General features: G+C 27.0%; 1 protein-coding gene across 7 annotated transcripts in view; it reads right to left on the reverse strand.

Moving 5' to 3' along the window:
- Positions 1-11,360: 11,360 nt before the first annotated feature.
- LOC145944804 (neuropeptide CCHamide-1 receptor-like) overlaps positions 11,361-17,546 on the reverse strand; it is a 74,210-nt gene continuing 68,024 nt past the window's right edge. For all 7 annotated transcript variants that reach the window (XM_083053357.1, XM_083053360.1, XM_083053358.1 and 4 more), the window contains 5 exons: positions 17,242-17,434; positions 14,908-15,041; positions 14,536-14,709; positions 14,029-14,279; positions 11,361-12,657 (listed from right to left, as the gene is read on the reverse strand). In XM_083053357.1, the coding sequence (XP_082909483.1) occupies positions 12,351-12,657; positions 14,029-14,279; positions 14,536-14,709; positions 14,908-15,041; positions 17,242-17,434 (1,059 nt within the window). In that variant the 3' untranslated portion in view covers positions 11,361-12,350. The remainder of the gene's footprint in view (positions 12,658-14,028; positions 14,280-14,535; positions 14,710-14,907; positions 15,042-17,241; positions 17,435-17,546) is intronic.

Raw genomic sequence — 17,546 nt, forward strand, 5'->3', positions numbered from 1 at the left:
TATCCCGATTTCAGAAGGGAAACAGATTAAAATCCTTAGTTGTACGATTATTTTTTTTCAGTCTTTCTATTTACGTTTGTGTGTCTTGAGAAATCACTTTTAATTATGTATGACATAAATTTTAAGCCGTAATATATTTTATTAAAAAATGGAAATTATTCTTAGCGATTAATAATACGAGAATTATTTAATATGTCATAATTGCGAAAACTTATATAAGAAAAACATATATAAGTTATCATATATAAGATTATCCTCACTCGAATTTCGTCTTTCCATTAGTAATGTTTAATTAACAAGTTACAAAAAATAATTTTACTCTCAATAATATTTTTATAATGTGAGACTTTATAAAAAAAATTAACCACAAAAATTGAAAAAAAATTGTAGATTAAATTCAGATATCCATTTGGTATAAACGTTTTGTATAAAACATTTATATAAACAATCTATATAAAGATAGCTTTTATTTGCAGTATTTTTACTTCTATGCGAATAAGAGCGCATTCTTACATGTACTCTTTCTCTTTTAGTAGTCGGTGCCTTCGTGTCGGATTTTAATTGCGAGCGACACTAATTCTTCTTAATCGTTGATCGGTTCGCGATTCGTAAACTAATTTTCTTCCTATATATCATACAGAGGTCTATTATTTTCCCCATGGCTAGAAACGTCACGCGATATTTCCGCCAGAAGGTAATATTACCACAAGGAAAAATACTTAATATTTAATCGCGATTATTGCTGCTCTCTATATATTTTTTGTCTCTTGTTCGTGACATAATTACTATAAAACTGTTATGTGACAATGAAAATTCTATATATAACATTATTCCTAAATATTATATTTATAAATATCATTTATTTCTACATATTATATTGCAATACTTTATTCTCATTCGTTTTCGTTATATTATATAGAAAGTTAGCTTTTATAAATTGTGAAATTTATATGCTTTATTTATATATGAAGAAATATAACTGATAAATATATCATAGCGTTGCCATCTATTGTAGATCCCATGTATTTGCTGGCTATATAACTTGTGAACAATATTACTTAACTATGATTTTTATTTAAGATTGTTATTTTAAAATATTTCTTTACGTTTCTTTAAAAAAAAGATATTTTTTAGCATTGTATCATGATTTTTATGTCATTTCTATTCAAAGTTAGAAGCGCAACTTAGAAATAAAACTCACGAAACCTACTACAAAAGCTATAAGAAACATCCGCCAGAGAAAAGCTCCATATAAAAGCTCCATTCTGTATATATTTTGTAAATGTAATTCTACTTACATAGTTTACCTCGCATTGCACAGGAAGGAACCTGTCTGAAAAATAAAGAGAAATGCAATCAGCCAGCTGCAGCTACATATATGCAGCTACTGACTGCAGATATTGACTGCATTAACAACCAATAATTCGGTTTAATTTTTTTAATAATTACTCATGAGAATTATTAAATTATCCATAGCGTGATATGTCAAGCATTTCAATTTCTGGTGACTGATAACGCTTCTCTCTTTTTCTTTTACTATTTAAAATTGCCACCAATATATAAAGAAAACACGAAGTTATCTTATCACCTTGTGCTAAGATTAGATAGTTTTATCCTACTTCACTGAGATAAAGGGATATCGATTATTCATTTGTTATAAAACTGTGCACGGTTTATGTTATGAAGAAATAATTAAAGCTCTAACGCACGTGTTATACGTGATATAAATATTGTGTGATATGATTTATGCTCAGAACGATATTAAAGGAGAAGTAATATATTTAATTTCCTTTTTTAGGGCAGATGTTTAACGCTCTTAGAGTTACAATATTAGAATATGGAAATAAGAATTTGCATAGAAATGCACATATTTGCAGTTTTCTGCAAAGTTATAGACTAAATTACGTCGGCAACGTATATATGTATAATTCCTTAGAAATATGCAAATTTTTACTTTTAAAACAATGTAATTATATAATGAATATTTATGAGATACAATTTTCGTGGAAGATTATTAATTGTTAACTGTGTGTATTTATATACTTACCATTTTTAAGAAAAGGGTAAAAAAAAGGCGCCATGTGAAAAAGTGTTATACAAAAAACAGTGTGCTTTAAATTACTGTAAAATACTTGGCGCTGCTACAAAAAATAATTAATTTACTTTAAACATTACATCATAATAACTGGAATATTAATGGAACAATTAACTGGAACATAAATGTACAAAGTACGTTAATATTATTAGCATGTTCAATTTAGCAGCGCCAAGATTTTTAACTAAAATTTTTTTATTTTTTTTTATTTTGTATTAATATTTCATTTTCGTATAAGTTTTGAATTTTCAATTTTGTTGTATAAATTTTTATTTATTTGGCGCAATTTTTTTATATCATTATTTTTTTTTTAGAAATATTAATTTTACAACATAAGTTTTTGTCAACTGACAGAATTGTTTTATATTTATTTTTCTAAAATTATAATTATTATTTTATACAATAAAATTATATTACATAAAGTTAAAATGACATTATTTTCTAGAGAAGTTTTTTATAATAATTTAAAGCACACTGTTTTTTTTTGCGCGCGACTTTTTTTTACCTTTTTCTTAAAAATGGTAAGGTTTTAAGAATTATATTTAATACATCCAGTTAGCTCCGATATTTATGTCAATAATTTATATAATAATTATATAATTTTAAACTTTCGAGCACATTTATCGACAAACACACACACATTTATATATATACATATTTATACAATTGTCATAAATTTTAATAACTTTTTTAAGAATATTCTGATTGTATGATGTAATGGAATGAAAATCTGTAGCATTTAAATTTCATTTATTAAATAATGTTTCAGTCATGCACAATTGCGTTACATATGAAATGCGTGATTAATAAAATACATATAAGAATTTTATGCTATTACAGCGTGATCTTTATTACAATCGATTAATCGAATTCACTTTAAGAAATAATCGCATCTTATCGTATATACAGAATATTCAGCACGACTTTGAAGAAATTTCCAATAGTTTAAAAAAAAGTTTATTTAGTAAAAATGTATCTATTTTGCGCAAGTTATCACATAAAATACAAGAATTTAAAAAAATTTTCATAAAGAAATCTATATTATCTTGATTTTTTAAAATAGAACCAACATATATATATATATATCGAACTATTATATATCGACTGTATATATTGCTTGTTAAATTTAAATATTGATTAAGGATTACTTTTTATATGAAAAGGCATAGTAATCTGTTATCCTTTATATTACATAGACTTTACAGTGCGTACTTACTTTACAATTATAAAAAAAAGAATTTATATAAAATTGCAAGGAATTCTAAACAGTGTTTATATAATATTAAATTAATATGCATATATGTTTACTTCTTTATTTAAGATAAATCACGTCCATTATAAAAAATATAAATGTCTTTCTTATTGTTGGAAGAAAAATTTAATGGACATAATTTGTTGCAAGTTAAAAAACTAATAATTGCATGTTATTTAGCTTACTGAAATCAGCTAATCTTCTTATATGATCTGTGTTTTTTCCAAGTATGTTACAGCACATGTGTTTTTCAAGTATGTTTTAGTTAATTATGCACATAAATATTAAAAACTTTTACAAGACATAATAAAAGCTTATTTATTGTTGTCAAATGTGTGACTGTTACATAATCAAACTAATTATATAATCAAAGCAATAAGTGTATCGCATTTTATAAAATAAAAGAAAAACTACATTTAACAAAATTATATAATACAGAAAGTAATATTATATTCAGTTTTAAACATTATTTTTACAATTTAGTATATTTGTGTGGGTTCTCTGAAAACTTCCGTGACAATAGGTAATTACATTTTTCAGATCTCTTAAAAATACAAATTTTTATATTATAAATTATCGGAGTCATTAATAATTAACAAAGATTATTAGAGGAATGTAGAATCAATAAAATTATTTCAAGTTTGCGTATGCGAGCATAATAACGAAACGTCGCACAGTAGCGATAATATTTTCAAACAATTCAATATCCATATGTTTTCAATTTTCTATTTATATACGTTAAATCAATTGTGAAAATTATTATATTATTATATTATATATGAAGATCTGATAATTAATTTGTATTAATGAAATTAATTATCAAATTGTAATAAAAGTCTATTTAAAAGAATTTAACATTAACACATTATAAGCATCTAACTGTTAAAAATATCACATATATGTATGACATAAAATAACTGATACTTCTAAAAATATAGAAATCAATATTATTATATTTGTTTATTATTATTCTGAAGAAAACTATTTAATATTAATTTTTTTTATTATAAACATTTTTATATCTTGATCGTGTAATTTCTCTGTGACACATTATATATATATAATTATTTTGATAGTGACATTTTAAGTTGTAATGCTCAAAAATTTCTAATATTAATATTCTATAGAATATTATGTTATAATAATTATAATTATAATAATATATAATATATAATATATAATTTATATTAAATATAATATATAACATATAATTATATCATTGTAATTGTTTTGTCTTCATTATTAACATAATATTCTCCACAATTTTTATTAGCCACCTATTATAAGGACATATACTTTTAAGAATAGTATATGTACAAATATGAATAAATATTGTTAAAAATAATGTTCTTATTTAAATATATTATTTTACTGTGCGACGTATCGTGTGTGTTAGAGCATTCAAAAAGTACAGTTAACAACGACATTTTGACAAAGGAATTTTTATCTATAAATGAGATAAATCTGATATTAAATAATATATATCTAAATAATAATCGCCAACTTTTTATATAACGCTGAAGTGCGCGCGCGCGTGCGTGTGTGTGTGTGTGTGTGTGTGTGTGTGTGTGTGTAAATATCGTCAAAAACTCATTACCTCATTGTATGTGCGTAAAACTTATTATATTAATCTGCGATTTCATGAAATAAAAATCCGTCGTTAAAATTATGTGTACATATACAATAAAGAATTAATAATTTTCTTTATTATAATAATTTAAAAAAGATATTATTTAAATAGTTTGAAAAAATTATTATTTAAAAAATTAACCAGAGGTTTTTGTCTTAGAACTTTTATCGTATTATAATCATTTCAATCGTAGACATCAGAATTTAACAATATTTATAATATAGAAATATTTATATAAGCAAATATATATACATATAAATATATATATATATACATATGTATATTGCCTGTAAATATATATGCATATATTATTAATTAAAAGAATAGCTTTCCAAACATATTTTTAAACCCATAGACTTAAATTTCAATTGTGTTTTATCTTCTGAGATTTTATATGATCATATAATTAACGATACAAGTGTGAAACAGATCAATATTTGTACACTGCAAAATTTTAGAACTATTTAAAAATGCAGACGCGCGTTTCTATACTTACACTCATCATAAGGCTTGAACGAGCTGGAAATTTCATCGTGGTGTCTCATTTCGAATTCTATCAACCATGCAATCAACCATGCACCCACCGGATTTTTTGTAGTCCTGTTTAGTGAAAATTTTATTTTTTTCTTTTTAGCTAACTCGTTAGCAAGTATTGGTAGTTCCTGCAAGGCGCAAACTTGGCAGGTACAATCTGCCCGCATTTCATGTTTCCAATTTTTCAAATCATTCAAAAGTTCTTCTTCTTGCATATAAGTAAACTCTACACGTGGAGAGGAAAAAGTTATTAATCTGTCGTATGTGCAATCTGATCCTCGAGCAATGACTTTCTGTACTTCTTTATAAAGCGCATATCCTCCAATTTTATATTTGGTTGCAGCTACAGGGTATGAGGAATTTCCTTCAATAATTTCTTTTACTGCTGAATCGAATTTTGATTTATTTTCATAAAACTCTTTTTTACGTCGTTTAATATTTATTTTGTCACATAAAGTAAGATCATTAAGATCATAATTTTTTGCTGTTTTATTTATATCTAAATTTTTTTCTAAAACTTCTTTTGCAGCTATTTCTAAGTTTTTACTTAGTACGAGGTGTGCCTTAATTTTTTCTCTCATTTCATACATTTCTCTAATTGCCATTATTAATCTGCGAAGGAATAAAGCAAAAAAAACAGAGAAATAAATATATGTTGCACTGAATTGTATACTTAAAAGTTGCATTATCGCAAGATTGAATAATCATTTCCGCGATTTCTATCTTACTGTGTTTTAATCTCTTGTGTTCAGTTATATGTATTTATAAAAATACAATAATAGTTTGAATATTTTCTTTTAACTAATAAATAGATTAGGCAGTATTTTGCATTATTTGAATGCTTTAGTAAGACTCTCTTTATAAAATAAAAGAAAGAGAATTAAAATGATAGTGTACTTACAAAATAAATTACAATAAAACGCAGATATCTTTAAATAAACTTTTCCTCGCAACGAAGAATTCGATATAACGGATGTCTTACTCTGGTTGTATATAAACGATGATTGAAGCACAATGTCAGATGTCGACTAAATTGAAGGTTCCTAGAATTATATTTAAAAGGTAAATAAAAATTTAACTCGAGAAGTAAATATTGCTAAGCAATACACATATTTTCCTTTCTCTATTTTCAAAGAACAATATCCTTTCTTTTGCTTATTTGGCATTAAATGGAAGCTCATTGTATACAATAAGTAACTATACATTAATGATGCATTAAACTTTCGATCGAATAATTTATTTAAAAATTAATTTTAAGAATAAAAAATTATTGACATTTATGTGTCAATTTGTTACACATAATGTTACACATAAATCTACAAATATTCTAATATATCAAGTTAGCTGATATTTGTGTCGATAATTTATACATATATAATCGCGTAACATTAAGCACATATATATGCAATGTATAATGTATCAACAAACGCATATTGTATATCATTTTGTTATATATAATTTTATAATTTTTTTTTATACATATCCTGATAATTATAATAGTACCAAATTCTGTAGTATTTAGATTACACTTATCAACTAATGTCATGTTTATTATTAGAAGAAAAATCTGACATAACTTGATGCAAGAGTTAATCAATTAAAAATTTCATGAAATTTAGCTTACAGCTAATCCTCTCACACATATAATCTGTGTTTTTTTCAAGTGTGTTTTAGCACATGCGTTTTTCAAGTAAGTTTCAGTTAATTATACATAAATATTAAAAACTTTTACAAGACATAATAAAAGCTTATTTATTGTTGTCAAATGTGTGATTGTTACATAATCAAACTAATTGAGCAATAAGTATATCGCATTTTATAAAATAAAAGAAAAACTACATTTAACAAAATTATATAATACAAAAAGTAATATTAGATTTAGTTTTAAACATTATTATGAGACATATTAACATAGTATGAGAAATTTTTTTCAATAATTTCTTTTATTGCTGAATCGAGAATTTTGATTTGTTTTCATAAAACTCTTTTTTACGTCGTTTAATAGATACTTTCTGAACTAAAGTAACAAAATTGAGATCATAATATTCTGCTGTTTTTTCTATATATAAATTTTTTTCTAAAACTTCTTTTGCAGCTATTTCGAACTTTTTACTTAATACGAGGTGTGCTATAATTTTTCCTCTTATTTGAATTTCTCTCATTTTTCTAATTTCCATTATTTCCATTATTAATCTGCGAAGGAATAAAGCAAAAAAAAACAGAGAAATAAATATATATGTTGCACTGAATTACTTTAAAGTAGCATTATCGCAAGATTGAATAATCATTTTCGCGATTTTCATCTTACTGTGTTTTAATCTCTTGTGTTTAGTTATATGTATTTATAAAAATACAATAACAGTTTGAATATTTTCTCTTAACTAATAAATAGATTAGACAGTATTTTGCATTATTTGAATGCTTTAGTAAGACTCTCTTTATAAAATAAAAGAAAGAGAATTAAACTGATAATGTATACTTACAAAATAAATTACAATAAAACGCAGATATGTTTCAATAAACTTTTCCTCGCAACGAAGAATTCGATATAACGGATGTCTTATTTTGGTTGTATACAAATGATGACTGAAAGCAATGTCAGATATCGACTAAATTCGAGATTCCCAGTATTACGAAAGATAAATAAGTTTAATTCAAACAATAAATGTGTTGCGATTTAAAAAATTTTTTTTATTTTTTCAAGAAGGTATCCCTTCTCTCGCATATTTGGTTTTGAATTGACGCTCAGTCTTTATACAATAATGATACGCTAATCTTTCGATCAAATAATTTATTTAAATGATTTTAAAAATACAAAAGTTAAAAATACAAGATTTTTAAAATTTTGTGACTTTCTTGACATTTTACAAATACAAAATATATATCGTTGACATTCACGCATAAAATTGTTACACGTAATTCTATAATTCTATAAATATCTATTTATCAAATTAACTTATATTCGTGTTGGAATTTTATATAGTCACGTAACGTTAAAGCTTTTGAACAAATGCGAAGTTCGTTCTTAATGTTCGTACCTTTAAAGGATAGGCTTAAAAAAAGAAAAGAATGTATAACTTTACAGGATTTATAAATAGAAAGAGACTAATAAATATGCACAATTTCAACTACTTTATTCTTTATAGCCTTCATCCTTATAAGCAAAGGTACGAATCTTATGGACCTATATATTTACGTATAAATCGACAAATGCAAATTTATTTTTTGTTATTTATTTTTATAAATATTTTTATAAATATTTTAATAGGATATTTGATTACGTAACATTCAAATACTTGACAACAATAAATAAACTGCAATGTTAACGTTACATTTACAAAGCTTTCAATATAGTTATGCATAGGTAACTGAAACATATTTGAAAAAAACACGTGCTTTCTTTTAACTGCTTTTTTTTTATACTCAGTTTATATGAGAGAACAATTAACTCGTTTAAGGAAACTAAGTTCCATGAAATGATTAATTATAATTAACTTGCAATCACTGTCGGATCCTGTGGCCGGGAGGGGGGAGGGGGTAAAACCCCCCCTTGCAAATTAAAAGAAACAGTTTTGCTGAATTTGTTTAATAAATATAAATAAAGAAAAACAAACATTAAAGAACTATCGACGTCAGGATCTGCTAGTGTATATATATAAAAAAGTATAAGATACACTGTAAATTATACTCATTACGCATTCAAGGAGTTAAGTACAGATTAAATCAGACATAGGACGAAATGATGAGATAATTTCATTGCACGAAAATAATTAAGTGAAATTCTTTATATCTATATAATATATATATATAATATATATTATATCTATATAATATATATTATATATTATATCTATATAATATATAGATATAATGTATCTATATAATATATAGATACAAAGAATTTCGCCTAATTATTTTCGTACAACAAAATTATCTCATCATTTCGTCTTATGTCTGACTTAATCTACACTTAATTCCTTGAATGCGTAATGAGTATAATTTACAGTGTATCTTATACATACATATTGTATATATTATATAGATATAAAGAATTTCTCCTAATTATTTTCGTGCATGAAATTATCTCATCATTTCATCTTATGTCTGACTTAATCAACACTTAACTCCTTGAATGCGTAATGAGTATAATTTACAATGTATCTTATACATGCATATTGTATATATTATATATATATATATATATATATATATATATAAAGAATTTCGCCTAATTATTTTCGTGCATGAAATTATCTCATCATTTCGTCCTATGTCTGACTTAATCAAAACTTAACTCCTTGAATGCGTAATGAGTATAATAATATCCAGTGTATCTTATACTTTTATATATATATATATTTTATATATATATATTATATATATATATATACAAAAATATAAGATACACTGGATATTATACTCATTACGCATTCAAGGAGTGAAGTATAAATTAAGTCAGACATACGACGAAATGATGAGATAATTTCATGGACGAAAATAATTAGGCGAGAAATTCTTTATATCTATATAACATATATATATATATATATATGCACTGTCGGATCCTGGAGGGGGGGGGGGGGGTTAAACCCCCTTCCTTGCAAATTAAAAGAAACAGTTTTGCTGAAGTTGTTTAAAAAATATAAATTAAAAAAAACAAACATTAAAGAGCTATCGACGTCGTTGATCCTGGAATGAAAGCTAATCATGAAACCAAAAATATTAAATAAAATAATTTTGCAAACCCCCCCCCCCCCCTTACCCCATTATCGACGTCCGGATCCGCTAGTGCTTGCAACATATTAAATTGTTCTTTTAAGAATGATATTTATATTTATGACATATAATTTATCTTAAATAAAGAATCAAACATATCACAAGTTTTTGTTCGTCATTTTAATCGTTTCAATGCCGGGTCTAAATCGTTTTGACTATGCAGATGCATCATTTTTAAAAACACCAAGATGATTCTGTGATAAATTTTATATCAGATCAGATAATAATCTGCAAAATTAATACATATTTATATTTGGTTGAGTAGCTTTTTTTAAATATTTAAAATAAAAAAAATTAATGTTTAATGAAACATACATTTTTATTTATTTGGCGCAACTTTTTGATATCATAATTATTTTGTAGAATTTTTTAACTGACATTATTTTGCAGAACAGTTTTTTACAATAATTTATATAAAAATAACACTGTTTTTTATGTAATACCTTTACTTGTCGCCCTTTTTTTTACTTTTTTTTAAAAAGGTTATTTTTTTATGTTTACTTTACACTGAAAAGATTTTACTGAAGATTGATTATGTGATATCCATATATATATATATATATGTGTGATATCCGTAAATATTATTTGTTTTCTCTGCATATGTATGTTTATATACATACATATCTAGTTAGTAATAACATAATAAACAAAAATAGAAGTTTAAACAATTAACAAAGCATTATTTAAAGAAACGGCTATACATAGAATATAATTTTATTGAATATTATATAATTGTACAAGAATAAAAGAGAAAGTTCGATGCCAAATTAAAATTCGATTTTATAGGTATGCATGTTTTGTATACGTTATTATTGATTTTCATTTTATTATATGTATGCCGTTAAAATATTTATTTTATTTTACATTCAATTTGTTTATTTTTATGAAAATTTGAATAAGCGGATTAAAATGATAAAATAATAACTTTTCTCTTTAGCTTTTTCTCACGATTGCGAATAAAATAAAATTGGATAGGTAAACTAAAAAATAATAAATTTAATTTTTTATAATTATTAAAAAGCAATAATTTGCATTTTAATTATAATAAATAATCTCCTTCTCTTTCTCTCTCTCTCTCTCTCTCTCTCTCTCTCTCTCTCTCTCTCTCTCTCTCTCTCTCTCTCTCTTTTGTATCTGTAGAAAATGTATTATAATAGAATATTTGAAATAATGCCAGTTTACAATACTTTATTTAATTCGCATATATATTTTAACATTTGTACTTTTTTTATTCTTAATTCTTAAATATTCTCTGTTTTTGTACAGTTATAAGTACAAAGTGACACATAATAAATATGCGCTAAGTATATATAATTATGTGGACACACATCATAAAAAATATAACTCGATTCCCGAGTCGGAATCCCGGATTTTTCTCCCAATCTAGATCAAGATTTGCATTATAGAGACTTAAATAATTCTTTATTTATTTATTAAACTATCTTTACAGCGATTAAAATCGTATGATAATACAATTTTGGCTTTTTTTATTATACATTTACTTTCCTATACAAATAGCAGTATACATTCGCAGTAGCTTTTTGCTTTAAGACCTTATTTAACTTCTGTCGAAGCTACAAAAATTCTAATACTGTAATTTATTCGGCGGAATGTGTAGTATTTATTGGTCGGACGAGATGTATATATTAAAATTCTTCTCATAAAAGCATACGAAGTCAGTCCTGTTTACTTCGCTTATCGCTAATTATCGCTGACACTGTTATCAACATCTTATCGTTAAATATATGTCTCTTTATATATGAGAAACGCAAATATATGTTTAGACAGAAAACTTACACGCGCGTGACATTATCTCGAATTATGTTAATTAGATACACAATATTACGCCCCACCTTATAATTACTACAATTAAGTAAAATTCAAATGTCGTCGATTTCAACTTTTTCCTCTACTTTAAGTAGCCGCGACTAGATATTAAATTGTAATTAGCTCGTGAGAAAAGATCGTTAATCGTTAAAAATATAAACTCGATCGACGCGTCAAGTGACGTAAGAATTATTTTACACGCACTTGTGCAATGTGTCGTTTAGCTGTTGTTTCCTCTACGAGGTGACCAATCGATCGCGCACGGTTGGTTCTATCAAGACTCGATTTTTCGACGACTCGTCGATGCCGTTCGGATACGCCGACAGGGTGATGGTGGTCTCTTGCTCCTTGATCGGGGTATTCGGTCGCATATCACCCGCCATGATGGAGAGACGCATGACACTTCGTTGCTCCCGACGAGAGTCGCCCAAATACTTTCTCGAACTGACAAGCGAGAAACTTTGCCCTCGTCCGCGGGAACTTAGGTCGGACGATCGTCGATCCCGTCTTCGCATCCTCCTCGTCGCGCAACACAATAGATATCTGACGCAAATTACAAGGTTATTTGGACATGATCGATAAATGTGGCGAATGCACTCGTCCGAGAAGATTTTGTGAGAATAAAAGAAAAAGAGAGGTTTTTTAAATTATTTAAGAGTGCGCAATAATTTATGACACTTTTAAGACAAAGATTCTCGATATAAAAATATATAGGGTGTCCCATTTTAATTAATATATAGTCGAATATTTCTGAAACTATGCGGCTGTAACGAGAAAATATTTCATACAAAAGTTGAAAGATTTTAAAGGAAGAAAAGTTAATAATCTTAATTTTAAGGTCATTTCAAGGTTACCTTTTTTGGCAATCGGGCGTGGGTCGTATTCGGAAGTTTATCCTTAATTTTTTTTAATGGAACTGTTCTAATTTTTTTTTTTATAGAAAATTAGGAAAAAGGGAGATTTTTAATTATTCAAGAGTAAATAGTAAAATTTATAACATTTTTTAATACATAGATTCGCAAATTTGATATAAAAATAAAGAGGGTGTAATTTTTTTAAATTAATATAGTCGAATATTGCTAAAACAAGAAAATATTTTATATAAAAGTTAAAAGTTTTCGAGAGGGTAAAACGTTAATAATCTTGAATTTTGATTAAAGTCATTTAAAGGTCAACCTAATTTTTTAAAATAGAACCATCCTAATTTTTTTATATAAATCGATTCCTCGTAACATTTGGCATAAAAAGTTATGAGGGTAGAGTAGCCAAAAAATGAATAGTTTAGATTTGACATTTTATACTTCAATATGACACAATTTAGATTTGACATTTTATACTTCAATATGACATAAACTATAAAATATCTCGTAAAATATTCTATGCATAAAATAACGAAAGAAATCAATTGGTGTAAAGAAAACACATAGTTGTTTAAAAAACAACTATTCTAAAAATTTTGTGTACTTTTTTCTCGGAGAGTACAATAATGCAATATTACAGAACTATTACAAATTCTTCGCTAATATACAGGGTGTCCCAAAATTCATAATTGACCTTTCAGACAGATTCCTGGGATCATTTGGAGACGATTTTTCCTCAGCGAAAATGTCGAAAAAGGCCATCATTTTTTGCATGTTCCCAATTTTTGCCATCATGTATCTTTGTAACTAATTGTAAGCCTTAAATTAAAATTCTATTAAAGTAAACTCTACTTGAAATCAATTGAAGAATGTGGTTTTATCGATACTTTATTTCTGCAAGGCTTAGTTTGCGAAAAATTGGTGCCTCGACATTTTCGCAGAGAAAAAATCGTCTCGAAATGATCCCAGGAATCTGCCCCTGAAAGGTCAATTATAAGTTTCGGGACACCCTGTATATAATAGATATATTAGATTCTGCATTCTTTGAGCTTACCTGTCAAAGTATTTTCTGAAAGTGCCGCTCACGCAGTAGAGAGCGATGGGGTTGATGCAGCTGTTGGTGAAAGCGAGGCAGAAGCCCAAAATACGGAAGTAATGCCAGAAGGCATTGTAATCCTTTTGCGCGGTTGGATGGATGTAAAACCACAACATGAAGACGTGTTGCGGGAAAAAACATACGGCGAACACAATGACGAAGGCCATCACCATCTTCGCTACCTTTTTACGGGCCTGTACTTGCTTTACCTGGAATGTAGCGCATGCATCGTCGTTTGCGTACCATCAAAGTGTGCGTAATGTTTACCGTATAAACTAACCGAAGGCTATAATAATCTCATAAATCTTGACGTAATCTAAGATCGTTTACAAGTGATAGAGGAGAATTTCGGGACTGAAAGAGAGAGGAAGAAGAAGGAGAAGATTGAAAATTGAATTTTGACAAAAAAAAAACACCTCGATTTTCTATATTTTTTTATAATTAATATATGCAAGCAAATTTTACCTGACCCTGCATTTCGCCGATTATATTTCTCGTACTGCGCATTAAGTGCCTGGCCATGAGCAGGTAAAAAACGGCGATGATGCTGAGTGGTATGACATAGTAGATGAAGAAGCGGCATATAAGTAACACTTTTGCGTAATTTGGCCCAAACTCCTCCGGAAACGGATAGCACGCCTACAATTGCACGAACATATGTATGTATGTATGTATGTACGTCGAAATCGTTAGAGGGATGTTTGCTCGACGTTTTCTTAGAGTTAGGGAAGAACGTCGTTCGCTTTAGTGCTGTATACAGCGAGCTTTACGACGGGCTTTACACACAAGCTCGATCTAAAACGGGACTCGTTATGAACATACGATGATCCGACTTACGCAGAAGCTCACGTTCTGGTTGACCTTGAAGACTCTGATATACGAGAAGGAGGCCGGGATCGCGCACACTATAGCCAAAACCCAAATCAGCACCGCAACTACCGCCGTGAAACACGTCGCACGTCTTCCGCTACCTTAAACGAATAATCGAGTGATTTGATCGCCACATTTTTCGTTGCTCGAGGATACAAGATGCAAAGAAAATACGAGAAAATCCCCCTTTTGGAATCAGTAAAATAATAAAAAAAGTAAATAATTTTATAATTAAAATTCATTAAAGTCAATAGATTGTAAATGGCAATAAGGAAATTTATACTATTGCATTCTTATATCATTTCTGTTTACTGATGAAATATAATTTTTTAACAGGATTTATATTATCGATATTTTTGATTATTCCATCATAATAATTTACATCATTTGCGTAATGATAAGTCGAGGAAATACCATCTATAAAAATAAAAAATAATAATAACATTACAGAAATGTTATTATTATTTTTACTTATTATATGTATGTGTGTATAGTGTCAAACAATGACTGCAATATTTTATTTTATTCAAAGAAACACGTTTTCTATTTACAAATTAGGCAACTTAATTGGAACTTTGATCCATGCTATCTCGAAAACTAGAGGTTGTAACGTAATAGTTGTGTTTTGCAAATAATGATCTACTTTTAAAAATCTTTCCACTAATACCTCAATTCAAAATTTTTTTTTGCTTAAAAAGGCAATTTTTAAAGGTCATGTATTTCGACAAAATTTTGTATAGAAAATAAAAATTGAATAAATCACGCGGTTTATATGGCTTTCTAACTGTAATAAATAAACGAATGATAAAATGATAATTTCCGATATTGGGCACACTATGTTTTTAATATCGTACACCTCATTCTTAACTTTTTAAAAGCTAGATTATGAAAAAAAAGTTTAATTGAAAACAAATATTAATTTTAATTTATTAAAATTATTTATTTAATTATCAATATATATAAAAAAATTCAAGTAAAAAACTATTTTAAAAAACGCTTTATAAAAATAGCAAACAAATTTTATAAAGTACAATTTGAACACAAAATACAAATTAATTACAAAATAATGCAAAATTTAAAATTATAATAATTATATTTTAAACTGAAGTTACATTTTTTTAATATCGATATCAATAGGTGTCTATTATACACTGCTGTATAATATTAGACAAGTATTTATAAAAGAAATGGCTATACGAACGAGAATACAAAAGTCTATACTTTTTAATGGAATTAAAAGCCTATATCCTACAAATTGCATATATATTAACAACATAGACTTCTATATATTATATATTAGACAACTATGCTCTTATAATAACATATGAAACTAGAGCAGCCATTTATAATGGGGCAAAATGTCATATAAAATGTCACACCAGGTGTCATAAAATTCAATATTCACAACTGTCATTCAAATAAATAAATATATATTATAATAAACATTTATATATAATTAATTTGATCAAATATTCAGAAAATTGTAGTTTGATATATATTTTATATATAAAATAAATAAAATATATATATATATATATTTTAAGAACTGAAGACAAATCGAAGTATGATGTATGTACAATATTATATATACATATATTCTGTTCAATTAAAAATGCCTTCCCTGGCTTCACCTGTTACATCACTGTTAGTGGTCTAATATACAGGGTGTTCAAAAAAAAAGGGTCACATATTTTGAGAGCAGGTAGTATTAATCAAAATAAGAAAAAAAAAGTCCAATAAACATGGGTCCTACAATTAATATCTTCGAAGATACAGGCTATCTTTACATTTGAGCTTATTGTCTTTTCTTATTGATTGTATCACTTTTACATACTAGTTTTGTTATGATAACATTGTATAATAACATTAGATTTGTAAATATCAGTATCAGTATAAGAACGAACAATAAGTTCAAATAGAAAGATAGCCTGTATCTTCGAAGATATTGATTATAGGACCCATGTTTATTAGACTTTTTTATCTTATTTTGATTAATGCTATCTGCTCTCAAAATATATGACCCTTTTTTTTTAACACCCTGTATAATAAAGAAGTTTGTTACGTATCTTTTTATTAAAAACAAAATTTTCAAGAGAGTGCAACATTTGTCAGTAAAAGAATATAAGTGTACGATATTAAGTTCAGTTCCTCCGATTTTGACTGTCATGTCGAGCATTGCATCATAGAGAAGAAGAAATCTTATTTCCAATATCAATACTTTTCTCCGATATTTTTTCCTTTCGCATTTTTTTTCATACACGAGTTTTCTCTCGCAGCCGACGAAGCCCTATAGTCATATACCTGTGACGTGCAATTTTCGCATAGGATCCACGATGGCGAAGAATCTGTCCGCTGAAAGAGCAGTCAGCGTGAAAACGGATACGCCGATGGAGATGTCCTTCGCGCATTCGGAAAGTTTGCATAGTAATAGTCCGAAAGGCCAGGAATCCAAGATGTAGACGGTAAACGTGAACGGGACGCACGTTACTATGACCTGGGGGAATAAAACGAGGAATTGCGCAATAAAAATCGATCAAACGTCAGAAGAAAATTGGATAATAAGAAGAAGAGGATATATACGTATCTGTTAAACTTTAATAATATAT

Source organism: Prenolepis imparis, unplaced genomic scaffold, assembly GCF_030444845.1.
Source record: "Prenolepis imparis isolate NDT839.2.m4 unplaced genomic scaffold, iyPreImpa1.0 SCAF_13, whole genome shotgun sequence".
Taxonomy (NCBI): Eukaryota; Metazoa; Arthropoda; class Insecta; order Hymenoptera; family Formicidae; genus Prenolepis; species Prenolepis imparis.